At 35.8% G+C, this 16,741-nt stretch overlaps 1 protein-coding gene across 4 annotated transcripts in view; it reads left to right on the top strand.

Moving 5' to 3' along the window:
- ssbp2b (single stranded DNA binding protein 2b) overlaps positions 1-15,311 on the top strand; it is a 77,712-nt gene extending 62,401 nt beyond the window's left edge. For all 4 annotated transcript variants that reach the window (XM_077243546.1, XM_077243545.1, XM_077243548.1 and 1 more), the window contains 12 exons: positions 6,449-6,508; positions 6,829-6,895; positions 7,745-7,815; positions 7,896-7,963; positions 8,072-8,117; positions 8,254-8,289; positions 9,149-9,203; positions 10,821-10,891; positions 11,050-11,128; positions 11,393-11,421; positions 11,638-11,736; positions 13,743-15,311. In XM_077243546.1, coding sequence (XP_077099661.1) covers positions 6,449-6,508; positions 6,829-6,895; positions 7,745-7,815; positions 7,896-7,963; positions 8,072-8,117; positions 8,254-8,289; positions 9,149-9,203; positions 10,821-10,891; positions 11,050-11,128; positions 11,393-11,421; positions 11,638-11,736; positions 13,743-13,772 — 711 coding nt within the window. In that variant the 3' untranslated portion in view covers positions 13,773-15,311. The remainder of the gene's footprint in view (positions 1-6,448; positions 6,509-6,828; positions 6,896-7,744; positions 7,816-7,895; positions 7,964-8,071; positions 8,118-8,253; positions 8,290-9,148; positions 9,204-10,820; positions 10,892-11,049; positions 11,129-11,392; positions 11,422-11,637; positions 11,737-13,742) is intronic.
- Positions 15,312-16,741: the final 1,430 nt, after the last annotated feature.

The raw sequence follows: 16,741 nt of genomic DNA, 5'->3' as shown, positions 1-16,741 counted from the left end.
TTTAAGATAGTCTCAGACTAAAATGCATGTTTGAACTGGTTTAACTGAAAGCAACTTGCACTGATATCGTATATATATCATATATGCCATTGTTCTGTCTCAAGAAGCACACCAGTAATGTTTTTTTTTCTAAGGCGCATTTATAAAAGCTACTTAAATGTCCTAACTGAACTAAGGCCTAATCCTGGCTTAATCTAAGCCCTGTCTGTGAAACCAGACCTATATCGATTGTTTTATCGTTTTAAACCTAATATTTTGTGAATAAGCTATTTTCTTTTAATCAAATGTAGTGACATTCATACAAATTATGTGTCTAAATATATTTTTGTGTGCACCTTCCAATAATAAAAAAAAATGTTTAGCTAAATTTTGCTGATTGCAAAAATCATCTGAGATTCAAATAAATATATACTGTATATATGTATTTATTTGTAGTTACCTATACAATAAGTTTTACTAATCGTGAAGTGACATCACTTTTCTTTCTTGATGTGACATGTATTTCTTATCGAAATGAAACTTTTCAGGAATTGATTAGATCATGACCGTTTCAGAGGCAGAGCAAGATATTATATTTAGGAAAATGTATTGGATCAATTTTGATGTTATGTTGACTTTAATTTTAATTATATATGTGTGTGTGTGTGTGTGTGTGTGTGTGTGTGTGTGTGTGTGTGTGTGTGTGTGTGTGTGTGTGTGTGTGTGTGTGTGTGTGTGTGTGTGTGTGTGTGTGTGTGTGTGTGTGTGTGTGTGTGTGTGTGTGTGTGTTGCTGGAAAATGTGCTTGAGCTATTTTCTTTGACTTTCTTTAGTGACTCATACAACTTTTTGAGCACTTTGTGCTCTTTGGATATCATTGATTCGTCTCTATGCGTTCGACTGGGCGGAACAGGGGTGTCCAGCAGCACTTAATATTTCATACACATAATTTGATGTAACTTGATAACAGGGAATAGATGGTACTGCAGGCGGACTGGAGGCCTTAGAGATCCTGCTGATTAGAGTCAGAGTGAAGCATGCTGGGTATTACTCTACTCCGAGTGTGAGATACTGCTCTCCCACCAGACTAATGGAGATGATTCACCCAAGGGAAGCTTCTGGAGTTCTCCGTCTTTATCCATGGTTTCCAGCAGTTTTATTTGCAGCAGCAAAGCAATGATGTGCAAAACTTGTAGACAGAAGAACATTCGATGGATATGCTGGGTCAAAAAAGCTTGTTATTGGGGCAGAACCCTCAGAGAACACCTGGTGTACCCTTTTACATCATCAGAAACATATTTATACCTGATCTACCCATCGAGGGCGTGCATCAGGTGTAGATTTAGTGACAACCTGACACATTTTAATAGTAATACATTAAATGGTGTTTATTACTTATTTTTATATTTACTTAGGGATACTCAATATAATGGTATTAAAGTATCACAAATATTATCCTTTTTAGGGGTGCACTGATATTGAAATTTGATACCGATGAGCTGAAAATCTTTTTTAAATTTAATTATGGCATAGAGCCGATAAATGTTCGATATTATAAATGTATACTTTTTTTTAATCTAAAATAAATACTTTATAGGCTTAAAGAGAATGTATGCATCATGATATTATAATGTACATTATGAAAGATGCATAAATTTTTCTTTGAATATTGGCAGATAAAAGATGGTACTGATATATCTTGCATAACATTTTTTCAAATGGTCATTATTGGTCTGAATATTATTAATATATATTATTATGCATCACAATAAGCTAATGTACAGTATGAATGTTGGACAAATATTAATATAATATAAATATTTTAATTATATAAATGTTATAGGCTATGGTCTGAATATGCCTATATTATATTATGCATTTTAATTCTGTAATGTACAGTATGAATGATGGACAAATATTACCGTAATATCATTTAATTATATAAATATATTATATTGCATCATAATATTTCAATGTACAGTATGAACAATGGATATTTTTATATTATATTATAAACTGTACATTAATGTATTGATGTATGGAACCAGTTCTAGATTGGAAAGCTTTAAAATAACAAGTATAGATTTACATGATCATTTATTGGCTGCAATAAAAAAAAAATCATCATATCTGCCAAAATGTCTATACTTATGTCAGTGCATCCTTGATATTAGTCTCTGATGCATGTTCACTTTGTTATAAAAATAGACTAGTCTACAGGCACGTACGGACACACTCCAAATTCCAGCCTTAAGCCGGATCACCTTCTTTTTTTGCCAAAACCTGTTAGAGAGATGAATGATTGTGCCGGTGTGTTATTTTTAGGATGCTTAAGCCATGAATAATACAGTGAACAGATATTAGATTAATGAATGGCCCGTTCCATTTTATTCTGGCTTTTAGATATTAGACCTGGCCAGGTATTCATAAAACATCATAGACGGATGATCTGGGGTCCGTGCTTGTGGTCAGCGGCGGTATACAGTACTTTAAGGGATTTGGTTCCTGATCAGCACGGCTTGTAACCTGAGGGTAGTAAACATGGGCAGAGAATGTACTCTCTTGCTGGTTCTACCTGTAAGGAGACCTTTCTGTTCACCTCAGTGAAGTCCACAGACCTCACTCATCCATTATTAAAGAGGACAAATGCAGGCCTCTCACCTCGGTCCATAATTAATCAGTGACTGTGAGGTGTCCAGGGCCGCGGTGAGCATGTCAGACAGCACTGAGACACTGAGACAGATCCCTGAGAGCATGTACCGCTTCTCACATAGAGATATTGTGATACAGCACCCGGCAGAGAGATAGATACACACGCGCTCTTATTCTAGTCTGGGTACATCATGATCAAGATTTCAGAAATAATTTTTTTTTTTTTTTTTTTTTTCAGAATATGATACAGCTATACTGTCAATTTAAATAATATGGAGCTATACTCTTGCTGTATGTATCCGAGACAGGGTTTCCAGGTCTGCACAACAAAACTAGCCCAATGGCCAATCAAAAATCGCCCAATTCGATTTTCTCTTTGGGCAGTTTATGCATCCAGGGGGTTGGGGTTGGGTTGGAGTGCCAAATATTATTTGAAAATATAACTGTATACAGGGCTTGACATTAACACCGGCCAAATGCGGGTGTATTTAAGCAGTGGCGTGTTACGCAGTCACTCTTACTTTGGCTGGTTGAATATTATATAATATACATTTTTTAATTGTAGTCTTTTAAAAAGGCATCTGACATAATAAACTACGTGCATCTAGTGTTACCAAAAATATAGATTTTTCGATCCATATTGATACTAAAATATCTAAAACATTTCCGCAGGATACACCATCTCGCTCTCTCTCTCTCTCTCTCATCTCTCTGACAGCGAGTGACACAAACCCTCGTCCCTTTACTCACTCGTTTCATTTGTTCCGGATGAATATTGTTGGTGTTACAGAGCTTGAATTTTGGCGAGGGATTGTGCGTATTGAGCATCATTTTACTCATTCCCGTATATTTTGTGCTCACTACCAAAATGCGTGCACATAAAGTATATTGGCTATTTAAAACAGTATGATGGATCCGTGCGTCAGGTCTTAAAGTGACAGCAGCCTAATATACCAGCTGCCAAATGATGTGATAATATTAAAAATATCTATATGGCAGTTTTTTTCTATGGTGTTGATGATTGTGGCCAGTGAAAATGCTGAGTGGCTAGTAACTTTGGAAAACCACTAGACGCATGTTGCTGGTGATCAAAACGGTTAATGTCAAGCCCTGCTTATATATAATTAAGTAATTTTTCAGGTCCAAACTGTTAGGAACACCTAATACACTTAGCCAAAACATCAAAACTTAGCATATTCCTGGAAATAACTTGGAAAGTCATGAAAAACAGTTTGAAATATATTTCTAGTTTCGTTCTGCTGTAAAATATTTCGATTCCACTGATCTTGTGTTGAGTAAAACGTTGTGAGAGATCAGTCGAATGGTTTAAAATGGTCTGAATTATTCATTAGTGAATCAGTTTGAATCAAAATGCTTTTAACCATGCACAAATGCAGCAATCACTCTAATAGAAAGTGCATTGGTCAGAAAGAGTGAGAACCCTGAATACATGTGAAATGTATATCTAATAAAGTGATAGATAACGACAGTATATATGTTTTATCAGGGAATATGGATCCTGAGAACCGAAAGTACTGGAGCAGCCTGCTGTTGCTATGGTTACCTCTTTAGGAGATCACGACTGTTTAACGGCACATGAAAATCCTAACTTACTCTTACTTTTTTGTTTACGGAAATATTCCTTATCTAGCATTGAAGTAAGATGTATTAAGACTGACCAACAACCTTTTGTTTCGACTTCAGCATCTCTGTAATTCTGCATGTATTTTATAAAAGAGCTGCACACATATACAGAAATATGGCTGAAATTTTGAACCTAGTCAGTACATTCAGGTCACAACATGATCTCTCTCCAAGTCTTCATTCTCTTTGATGAACAAAGAAATGCATTTTCATGGAAACAGTGTGAAGATGTCCAATTTTCACATAATAATGACTGGTTCTCAATGAACCTCTCATTGCCCTTAATTATAGATAGATGTTGGCTATGAGACCTATTGGCCCCTCGTCTGAGCTTTGATCTCTGAAATGAGACTCCAAAGCCTTGTGAACTGATCACTTTTAACTCTTCAGTTGTTTACAGAAACGTAGGGCATCTTGTACAACGTCACAACAAGACTATATAAAAACTTTGGGATCAGTAAGAAAGAAATGAATACTTTTCATCAGATGGTTTGGTGGCAGATTTAGTCGCATAAAGAAAACAAAGCACAGTGGCTTGTGAAGAAGCACAGACTGGCTTTATGACACTTTCATTTGAGCAGAATCTCAACTAAGATCCTCAAACTCACATACATGATTGTTGGTGTTTTCAGATCATCTGCACATTTTTGGCAGAGTAGATTGGAAAGATGAAGTAAAACTCAGAAAGTGAGTGAAAGTGCATTCATTTAAGAGAAAAGCTCTGATTGGGGGATTGAAACTCTTGGCAAGATGAGCTCAGAGCTCCTATAGGCTTGTTAAAAACTAGTCTGTAATATTTTGTCTCCTTTTCTGGTTTTTTTTTTTTTAACTACATTTTAGTCTCATCTTTTTTTTTTATATAAACAATATTCCATGCTGATATAGTCACATTTATTTAACTCAACGGCAGCGGCAGCATTTTTGATCATTTTCACAAAAAGTGAATGGCCCCCAAAATATTTGATTGTATGAAAATCTGAGCATGTAATAAAACATAACCTTTTTTATTCTAGCATATTTATATTTATTAATGTTTTATCAACACTTGAATGGGGGTACATTTTATACAAAAAGTAACATTTTGAACAAATAGCTTAGAAAATGGTGTGTTTTTTGCATGAGCAATGGTTTTATCGCTTATTTCTGTATATCAGAAGATGTGCAATAGCGCCCCCTACCGTATAACAGTGAAAACGCAGAAAGCCGTAAATTTCCGTCAATGGCGGTGAAAGAGTTATTGCCTGGTACACATTGTACGATTATGTCGTACAGTGAGAGAAGTTCAAAGACGGCCATTTGCACGGTCTTGTGACCAAAGATAGCCTGCAAAAAATATTTGTCGTTGCTACGACCTACGTTTACTGACTAGCCAATAAAAATGCAACATGTAATGGTGTATTGATCAATGCGACATGGTGCTAAAACTTAAATCTACTTACCTCAAGCTCCATTTGCAAGATTAGCAAGCCATGACCTCTCATTGCCATATTCTCCGCTTTCGCTTCTTCCACTTTTTTTTTCAGTGCACATAAAAAACACAATGGACAAAGTGTAATTCATCTTGCTCTGTTTGTTTACCACTAGCGCATGCTGATGACGTTTTATTCTTCTATATGCGTCGTTGCCTACAATTCAATAGGTGTCATCATCGTACAGTCTGCATACATGTCGTACCCAAGTTTATCAGATCAGTGTCGCACAATGTGATTTGTAATGATCTTATAGGATTGCCGAAATTTCAGGCATTAAGGACGTCTCATCATCATCTTGACGTATTCAGGGGGGAAAAAAACTATATATGTTTTTTCTTGAGCCTTGTGGTCTTAGATACATATAGTATGTTTACTTTGTCATCGAGGGTTTTCTCTTAATCTCACCTCAGATGTGGCGGAGGAAATGGTCGTATTCGGTTGGATGCTTGGAAATAATTGTTTTCTGTTCTCCGGAGATGTTCTCGGTACTATTGATCTTGCTGGTGCTTTAAGTAAATGCCCCTAGAGCTGAAGAAAAGCTAGTTCAGCTACATATCAGTATGGTCACTGCTGGGCATCTAGATGGTGTTTTCGTGAGCCAATACAGAGGAATGTTTCTTCATTTTGATTTCATGTTGACTTTAGAGTAAGATGTTTTTTGCTAATTATAATCATATATGCTATCTCTTCTTTTTTCTCTAGCCTTTCATGTCATCGCGCTATCCTGGCGGCCCCAGACCCCCTCTCAGAATACCCAATCAGGTGCGTATCCGTTTGGACAGAAATACACACTGATGCTGGAGTGATTGGAGTTTTAAATGTTTTATTTTAGTCTTGTCTAGTTAACTTGCTGAGAGTCATATTAAGACTTTTCACCCAAGACTAATATCTCCCTCTAATAGTATTTTTGCTGTCGCTTAAGGCTCTACATTTTATTTCCAGCCAGTCTCACTCTCCTGAATGTGATATTTTGGGTCCTGATCTAATGTCATAGCCCAAGGGCAGCTAATGGGCCTTATCTACCCCTGCTTGGACGATGTTGACAAACGTATGTTAATTCACACTGTATCTCACTGGTTCAGGCATTAGGTGGAGTCCCTGGAAACCAGCCGTTATTACCCAGTGGCATGGACCCATCAAGACAACAAGGTTTGTTTGCGAATAATTAATTAAACCATCTTATAGGGTGAAATGTTTGGTCATATTTAACACCAAAAAATTAAGAAATTATATTTTGCATAAAGAAAGTCGAAGCCTATTTTAGGGCCGTTAAGATTTTTTCCAATATGACATTATTTTCATAACAATTAAGTACTTTTCCCCCAGAATTCTCATTACCGTAATGTGGAGGGAAAGAAATCTCATTTTCATTATGGTAATGCAGTAATGGAAATCAAGTCTGGACACAATTATGTTTTTTTTAATTAGCATAAATTAAATACTTCCACAATGTTTAAATACTTCATAGTTGATTTTATATTATTTATTTTATAGCAACCGAAATTAGATTCAATTATTGATGTTTCATTGTCATGAAAATATTAATCAGGGTGTGGTAAAATTATTTATACATTTTTCAACATTTCTTGACAGCTTTCATGATATTTACTTTAGGAAACATTTAATATTACCATATGAAATATATTATTATTATATTCACTATAACGATAACAATATTAGCCTCCACACCAACGCATGACATCGTTCTGTTTATTATGAGCCCGCTGCATTTTGTCAATTGCCGCTTGTTATCTTTATAGTGCCATTCTTTTATATTTAGATTTTTTTTTTAAACAATGCATTTATCGTTATAGTTATCATCCTTGGTGTGAACGGACCATAAGAAAATTAAAATATATATAGAGACATAAATAATTATTTTGGGGGTGTGGTGAAATATGATTTTTTTTTTCAAAACATTTCTTGAAAGCTTTTGAGATTCATCTCTCAATGTGTTTGCCACTTACTAATTTACTAATTTCCATTTTGATTGGGCAGGTCATCCAAATATGGGCGGAGCTATGCAGAGAATGACTCCGCCCAGAGGGATGGTTCCTCTTGGTCCACAGGTAAGACCATAGGTTTGGACCGCTCATCTAAACCACGTGCAAAGACTCTTTGCTAAACTTTTTTTTTTTTATTGTTCCAGGCATATGGAGGGGGCATGAGACCACCACTCAATGCTCTTGGGGGTCCTGGGATGCCTGGGATGAATATGTACGTACTTCTTGTTACACTAACATGTATTTGCCATTAAAAAAAAGGCTATTTCCTACCATCGACTTAGGAAAGTTAATGAGTACAACACATCTCGCCTTACTATAGGGGTCCTGGAGGAAGACCGTGGCCAAATCCACCAAACTCCAACTCGGTGAGTCATTTCTACAATCATTCGTTGTGAAATGTCAGCCACTACAGCTTTAGGTAAATGTTTGCACTTAAAGAGCATCTGCTTTGTTGACGTTCTCTCTGTTTTTCTGTCTGATCGGATCCACGTGGCATTTAAGATCCCGTATTCATCAGCATCTCCAGGGAGTTATGTGGTAAGAGCCGTGACCCTCTCCATTTACACACCTCCAACAGCCATGAAGAGATTCATCAGATCGCAAGATATTTTCCATAGTCCTGTGTTCTCAGCAGTGGATCCAAATTATAAGAATAAATATATATTATACACTGCCAGATTGTGAAAGAACCAAAAATGTGTGCACCTCTTAATGGAAATAACATCACAACATTTATTTCCATCAATTTTTGGTCAGGGCAAAAGCCAATCATGTGCCTCTGTAAATCCAAACACCGACTTTTTTTTTTTTTGTCCGGGCAGTGTTTTATTCTTGTAAAACTTGTAACATTTTTAAAAATATATCTTTATATAAATATATATATATCTATATGATGCACATAGCTGGTATAAAGTCATTTAAAAATCAAAAAATCCAGTAACTTCACGTGAAAGTCCTTCAAACAACTAGACACTGCCAGGTACATCGAAACACTTTTGAGATACGCAGTGTGATTAAACATGTCGTTTTAAGACATTTACACAAGTTATTCTGTTAAAACGCTGTCAGTAACTCCCAGCTGAGATGATTTGTGGAGGGGAAGCTGTGGTAGCTTACTGAAAGCAGCCAGACAAGACGAGGTGCTCGGGAAAGCAGAGCCGAGTCAGCAGAGAGGAGGAGAGATAATTAGATTTGGGAAGAGGGAGGATAGAGCAGATATGCACAGTGCTGACCACAGCAAGGGCCTCAGGCCTCTGTCATGAACACACACACACACACACATACTCAGGACTATCCTCACATTTACACATGTATATGCCACAAGTGCATTCAAATGTAACTAATTAAACTGTGTTACATGAGATTTAGAACAATATTTGTCTTTTCTCCTCCTCAGGGTCCACCGGGTGGAGGAGGGCCCCCAGGGACTCCCATCATGCCTAGCCCTGCAGGTAGGACTGCACTGTTTTTTCATGCAAAATTAAATTTAATAATGAACAGATATATCGAGGGGGGGATAATAATTGTATTTATAATATATATATATATATATATATATATATATTCTAAAAAAAATCTATATACATTTTTTTATTTAATTTAATACATTTAATTTTTAAGATTTATACATGTGTGTGTGTGTGTGTTTTATTTATATTATCTATATATTTATTAATTGTATATATTTTTAACATTGCCGTTTTGAAATATAACAATAAAATATAAAAAAAATGATGTTTTTGAGTGTTGATGATTTTAATATGCAAGTTATTATATAAAATGTATTTACATAGACCAATTTCGAGCCGACGTCACAGTTACGTCACGCCGCTAGCTGGAGGTAAAACAAAGGGAAAACTGCAGGCGGCCAATACAAACCAGCACAGATTTTTGCTACATAATAAGGAGATTAATTGTTATTATTATTATTAAATGACATCTTGTTGTGTTTTTGGGTGCAAGAATCAATGAAAAATGAATATGCTGTATCTGGAATTTTTATTTCTAGAAAATATTCACATCATTAAAATTGCACCGTAATGTCACTCTTTACATTGTCGTCTTCTTGGCGCTGGCTAGGCAGAACTGCGGATCGTACCACACAAGTCTTGTACATGACATAGTTCATCACATAGTATATGCCCACAGTTTCTCTATCGGATAGGTGTAGAAGTTAGGTCACTCAACCGGAGGTAGACTAGCGTTAACGTTAATCCTGTCAGATCGTCCATCATTGAGTGAGCGTGTAACGGCTATGGGTCGGCCAATCTGGTTCCTTCCGTTAAAATTAACTTTTGCAAATAACAATCGTGGTCCAGGACAGTGAGTGACCTTGCACATTAAGATAAAATCGGATTTTCTCCAGTCATTGTTAAAAAACAACCTAACAAAACTTGCATACTAACGTTAGGGAAGCGGCCAGAGGAATCGTTCTGCAACCACCTAAGCTCCGCCCACAAAAAACGTCACATGTTTACCAACTGAAAAGGGGTCTTATACTGTACATGCATGTATATAATTCTATTTACGTATTTAATATATATTTTTTTAATTATAACAGTGGAAATGTTTATAGTTAAATAATTTGAAGTGTTTAAGGTCTTTTTTATTATATATTTTTTAATTATAACAATAGCGTTTTTATATACAATCTTTTAAAGTGTGCAAGATGTTATAAATATTTATGTGTATTTATATTTTTCAATATATCTATTAATTTGATATATTATTTAACCTTCAATAATTTAACAATAAAATGTTTAAAAAAAATAGTGTTAAAGATTGTAATATTTCAACTATTATATACAAGATTATTTATATACATGTATATATTATATATATTTTTTTTTTTATTTAAATAATTGAATTTATGTACAGTTTTTTTTAAAGTATTAAATGCCTTTAAGTAGAATGCTTTTAAGTATTTTATTTATTGTGTTTACTAATATAGTGATATTTAAAATGTGTGAATTGACCAAAAGTGTCGAAATACTTTTTACAACCATCAGTGCTGCATTAGCTGATATATTATTATCGATGAGCTAGAGTGTTTGGCTCTTTCTGTACAGACTCGACAAACTCGGGAGAAAATATGTACACCATGATCAACGCAGTGCCGCCCGGAGGAAACCGGCAAAATGTAAGACAGCATGACAAATTTAAAATATTTGCACACATGCATCTTAGTTCATTTTGAGTTCCATTTGTTCATACGGTACTTAATGACTGACTTCCTGCTCTGCACTTGTTGTAATATCATATTTAATGAGTGTTTTACATAATTATGTGATTTGACAGTTCCCTATTGGTCCTGGAGGAGACGGTCCAATGGGAGGCATGGCGGGAATGGAGCCGCATCACATGAATGGATCATTAGGTAAGAGTGTCTCTTGTACAAACAACCACTTTAGATAGTGCTATTGGACATCTTTGAGTGCTGTGTACTTTGCTTGAGGAGTATCATAGCATGTCATAATTCAATGGGAAATTTGCAGCTTTCATGCTTGTTTTTCCTGATTTATTGTCATTGTTTGCCTTGCATGCTCATGCCCTCTTGTGGTCATTGAAGATTAATCATGCCTTTTAAAAGTACTGCCTTTAATTTTTTTTAAATCTGAAATATATATTTTTAATTCTTTAGGGTCAGCTGACATGGACAGTATGCCTAAGGTAAGATTTGTTTTAGTATTTTAAATCAGGCTGTCAATTTATTCAATATTTTATCAAATTACATGATATGCTCATTAATTCCATTATTACACGATTCTTGTGTAACAGTTCAGCTTAAATAATGTGTAAAATTGACAGCCCTTATTTTCATGCACAATTTACATCGTCTGCTAAACTTATTGAACTGTACAATTAAACTTCTGTCTATCTGTACAGAACTCTCCTGGTAACCTAAGCATGAGCAACCAGCCTGGAACACCACGAGATGACGGAGAGATGGGCGGAAACTTCCTCAACCCTTTCCAGAATGAGAGCGTATGTCATTTCCTTGTCTGAAAGTGCATTTGTCTTTTACCTTGAACAAGAGCCACTGGGTCTCATTCACTAAGCATGCGTACACACAAATTTGTGTGTGAAATCTGCGTACGAACGTTTGAACAAATCATGATTTATCAATGCCTTTTGTTCTAAAATTTATTATCCACATTATTCCTACGCCCCATGACGCTTTGCGAGAATTATGGGTGTAACTTCCGTTAAGCTGTAAACAATCAGTGAAAGACTTACCCTATGGACGCAATAATATATATTTTTTAAACTGCGAACAATGACATTACATTCATAACACCCTTCAACCATTGAATAGACCATGAATAACCCCAAAAGCATTTTTCCACAGAAAAATCAGACAGTTAAATATCACTGTGGTAATCTGTATTATGTAACATACGTTGTCGAAAACATGTCACGTTAAAATACCCAGTGTTACGTTATTCTTATGTTATTCTGAAATAAAACACGAAAGAAAACTGATAGCTCATTGAGTCAAACTGATGGATAAGCTTTATTTGTAGGACAACCTTATGATTTGAAATGATTCTTTTCAGTGTTTTTGAATGGAAGTGCCACCCATAATTCAAAGCGCAGTAAGCTCATCAGGAATAAGGTAAAAAAAGATAAATTTACTAAAAAAATGTAGGAACTACTGAAACCACTCGTAACCAAAATCACATACTCTTGGTGTCCTTATAAACATGTTAAGATGAAATTTTAAACATAGATTTAGATCTTAAATATATTTCATATATATATATATATATATGTAGTAAAAGAGTAAGAAAAGGTGCATTATTATAGCTCGAGCTGCGAGGTAGCTCTGCATAAAGGCGCAGATACGTGTATGTATCAGGGGTTGAACGACTTGCATTTAAGTAAATAAGTGAACTAGTCTTATGAACACTTGGATATGCGCCTAGTGCACATTTATCTAGGTTAACGTTAGAACGAGCGGCTAGGTAAAGTGACTAACTTTAGGCTACTACCTGCATGATTTAAATAATAAACCATGTTTGAGGTCAAGAATAGTCATGGATTACCTGCCCGACTTAATTACCACATGGACCAGCCGTGTTAATTATCTATCCGTCACGGACCATGGATATGTGTATGTAGATCCACATTCGAGAGTTCCATACACGTCGGCGCTCCAGCCATATTGGAACGGTCAAGTTGTCCTCACTCACAGTGAGAATCAATGATGCTTAACATTGCGCAGCTTCTGGTTGTGCAACTGTCGAGATTTAAATCTAATTAATTATACAATCTGGCGATTAATCAATCTAGTTAATCGCACATCAAATTTGGCTGAGAAATTACCCCCGAAAGATCATTTTTATATTTTATTACATTATTATGTTAAATGAGAAAAGCAAGAGAGTTGTTGCCCTTCATCATGTTCATCACCAATCAACTGTATTAAAATGTCAGAAGGTGTACGTAGGTCTGAGGCGGGCGGGTGCACTTGCGTTAATAATTTGAATGCGTTTTTTCCCCCATAACTAATTAAGCTAATGCATTAAATCGACTGCCCTAGTTTTTATTTGTATTAACTCGATATTACAGGTTTTTATGGTACCTTTTGGGTAACTTTTTAATGTTGTGTTAGCCTACACCTTCATCATGTTGCATTGTGTAAGTTTAGCAAAATCATCTGCTGAATATTTAGATATTCATATGTTCGCTTACTACGGTTGCAGACGCTCAGTCAACTTGCTCTCGAATGTTCACGGACCGGCTTTGACCGTTCCATTAGGTTGGACGGCTTATGTATAACAACTAATGAGGCATCTATGTATATATATACGTCACAGAATGCGTGACTTCGCCACTTCCAATTAAAATTGAATCAACCAAGCCGCTTCTCATCGACTAACGTTTGGTCAGCTGTTAAAATATCATGCTAAAAGTGTATGGTGTGACCCCTCAAAGTTCTCAAAAACACACTCAAACTCTTCTTTTTTTTTACTCTTATGTTCTTGTAGTATTCTCCAAACATGACCATGAGTGTGTGAAGACCTTGTTTGGAAATCCAGCTGGATTCCACCACATGACACAGGACTTGTGCAAGCGCGCTGTAGCCAGCCCTCTTCTGCTCTCTATAGAATATGGGTCCAAGCCTCTCCTTTCTCTCTCCTTCTTTCGTTTATTCTGTTTTCAAAGATCATTCTTTCAGCTCCTCGTCATACGGAGGGACAACTCTGCACCACGTTGGGGTGAGAATGACGAACCAACAACCCGTCTATATTTACGTATATCTTTGTGTATATATGTGGGTGTACATTCAGAATTACATGTGCATGTGTGTATGAAAGGACGTATATTGATCCTTGTACGAGCTTGAAAGAAAGACTATGGACTTGTACTCTGTTTATAACAAAAACAAATCATATTTTTCTTTAAATATGATGTAAATGGACAGATCTACGTAAATGTATTTATCGCAGGAAACACTCGAGATGCAATGGGGGTCGAGTTCGTAAAATGACAGATCGGGTAACCTTGTGCAGAAACACAATGATACAAATCTATTTCCCAGCAAGCACGCACTGTAATTGATTCATAATTGTCTTTGTGTCATCGACGAGAGAGTTTGATTCGTATTTTATTGAAACAGGTTGAGTTGTCGCTAATGGAAATGTGTATGTAATTCCAACTGTCGTCTCTAATTTATCATTTCGTACTGCATTCGGCCTTCAGACATGTGTGCTCCTCAAATGCAGTCCAATCTGATCAACACCCTGGAGTTTTGTCTGTATATACAGGAGATTTATTTTTCAGGACGATGCCTACGAAGAACAGTCATTCCATATGTACACTTAAAAAAATCCATTGTGCACCATTTTGCCATCTTACTTTGGGGACGCGACAGGGACGTCCTCCGGAACTGAACTGAGCAACAACACAAGATCGTCACATTTACCGAAGCATATTTCTATCATGTTTTGAAAATACTCCTAATCATGTGACGTACACAGATACAACGTTTACTGCTCTTATATTACAACTTTTCTTTGTGAAAATCTTTGCATGTGAATACGGGAAGCAAGGACGATTTTATGGAAAAAGGAGACTGGTCCATTCAGAGGGATGGGAATTATAATTCTGTACATCTGTCCTTCTAATAATCAACTTATTTATACAGCCGTTGTTGTGTCACCCGGAGAAACTGTGATTTGCTTTGCTTTTTTTTTTTATTTCAAGTGGAATTATTATTAGTATTAATATTATTATTGCGAAATTTCAAAAAAATATATATGTGAATTTTTTATAGCTTGGGGATCTGATTAATCTGTGTCTCTGTGAATTATTTAAAACAATACTGTACAATATCTGAGGTGTTTTCGTGTTTATTTGTAATAACATTTGCCCTTTTTTGCCCCAGATTTTTGCCTGATGACAAGAGAGACCCTATCATAAGTGTTTTTTTCATTTGACTTATTTGATGTTTAATTTTGTGAAGTGTTCATTTTCTACCTTGTGTTGACTTTTGTAAATACACAAAGAAGTTTTGTATATACTATACTGATATAAAGCTTCTCATTGCTGTTTAACAGACTGTCAGATAATTTTGTTTGTTTGTGTCTGATTGTATGTGTTGTATGTGTATGTGGTATGGTAGGCAATTTCGGAGAGGCTAGCAATAGCAAGCTAGCTTTGAAAGCATGATATCCACCATTTCCAAAGCCAAGCCTCCTTCAAAACACAGCAGCGTCGGCAAAGCGTCACAAGAGATGCCGTTAAATTATCTCATGTCTTGCAGACAGTCACCGGATTCTCAGACTCGGATTTATGCGTTTCTGTGTCAACACTATCAAAGTCGAAATGAATCTGCAGCAGTCTGGTGGTAAAACTAGAGCTCTGTAAGTTGTTTACGTTATTATTATTATTGTAATGTTATGTGCTTGAGACATGAGGTCATTTAACGCCGTCTCTCGTGACGCTTTGCAGACTCTTCTGTGTGTGTTCATGTGTTTTTGAAGGAGGCATGGCTTTGGAGACGCTCTGAAGGGAGGGTGAGATGTAATAATTGTTCTAAATCCATTAAAAAAGGGAAGTCCACACCACAGTTAAGGACAATATAATTTTTTTCTAGATGATGAACGATAAAAACATGAAAAGCCAACCCATAATACATCCTGCTTTAAAGAGCTTGAGCATTTGAAGTGGCAACATACTATAACTGCAGCACATGAAATAAATAGATATTTATATGAGGTTTGGAAGCAAATAGTTATCGTAATAGTTAGCGATTCCAACGATATCGTTCATTTGTGTTGTTATATGCGCTGGAAATGTGTTGTGTTGGGGTGTGGATCTCGTTATTCTCATAGAATAAAAACGATTTTTAAAACATAGTTCATATTTTTGTTCATTTACATTTATTCGATTATTTATTTGATTACGATTATTAAACCTTTATAGTTATCGTGTGAACAGGCCTTTTCAGAATGATTTTTCCAGCTGATGAATCATATAAGCCCTAACAGCCAATCAGAACTAACCCTAATAGACTTTGATTATTTAATGCTCCACGCTAAAACTGTCTACACTGGACTTGACAAACAACTGTTGCAAATCTATTTATAATATATCTATTTCTTAAGTCCGAAATAGAATGGTTTACTATGGGGGATTTGTCATGTGATAAGAGCTTGCGCTACTTCTGACGCAAAGGAAAAATTGATTTGCAATGGCCGCTTTGACGTGTCCAGTGTAGACAGCTTCAAGATGTTGCGTCGCGACACTAATAAAGTTTGTTCTTATGTAGTTTGTTCGCTCTTATCGTTATAGTTGTCTTCATGGTGTGAACGGGCCATGACTCTAAATAGCAGAGTCCACATCACTTTCAGAGCGATTATTCCAGCTTATGAGTAAATAAACATTGACAGGCAATAAAAAAAATCCAAATATAAGACAAGCGTTGCAACTTTTGATGACATAACTGAAGCGTGCGTTTAGAATAAACAACTTTATTATGAGT

Source organism: Siphateles boraxobius, unplaced genomic scaffold (assembly GCF_051911475.1).
Source record: "Siphateles boraxobius isolate OS27281-9 unplaced genomic scaffold, OSU_SipBor_1 25, whole genome shotgun sequence".
NCBI lineage: Eukaryota > Metazoa > Chordata > Actinopteri > Cypriniformes > Leuciscidae > Siphateles > Siphateles boraxobius.
Note: the sequence above shows the minus strand (reverse complement) of the source record. Positions and strands in the feature narration are given on the sequence as shown.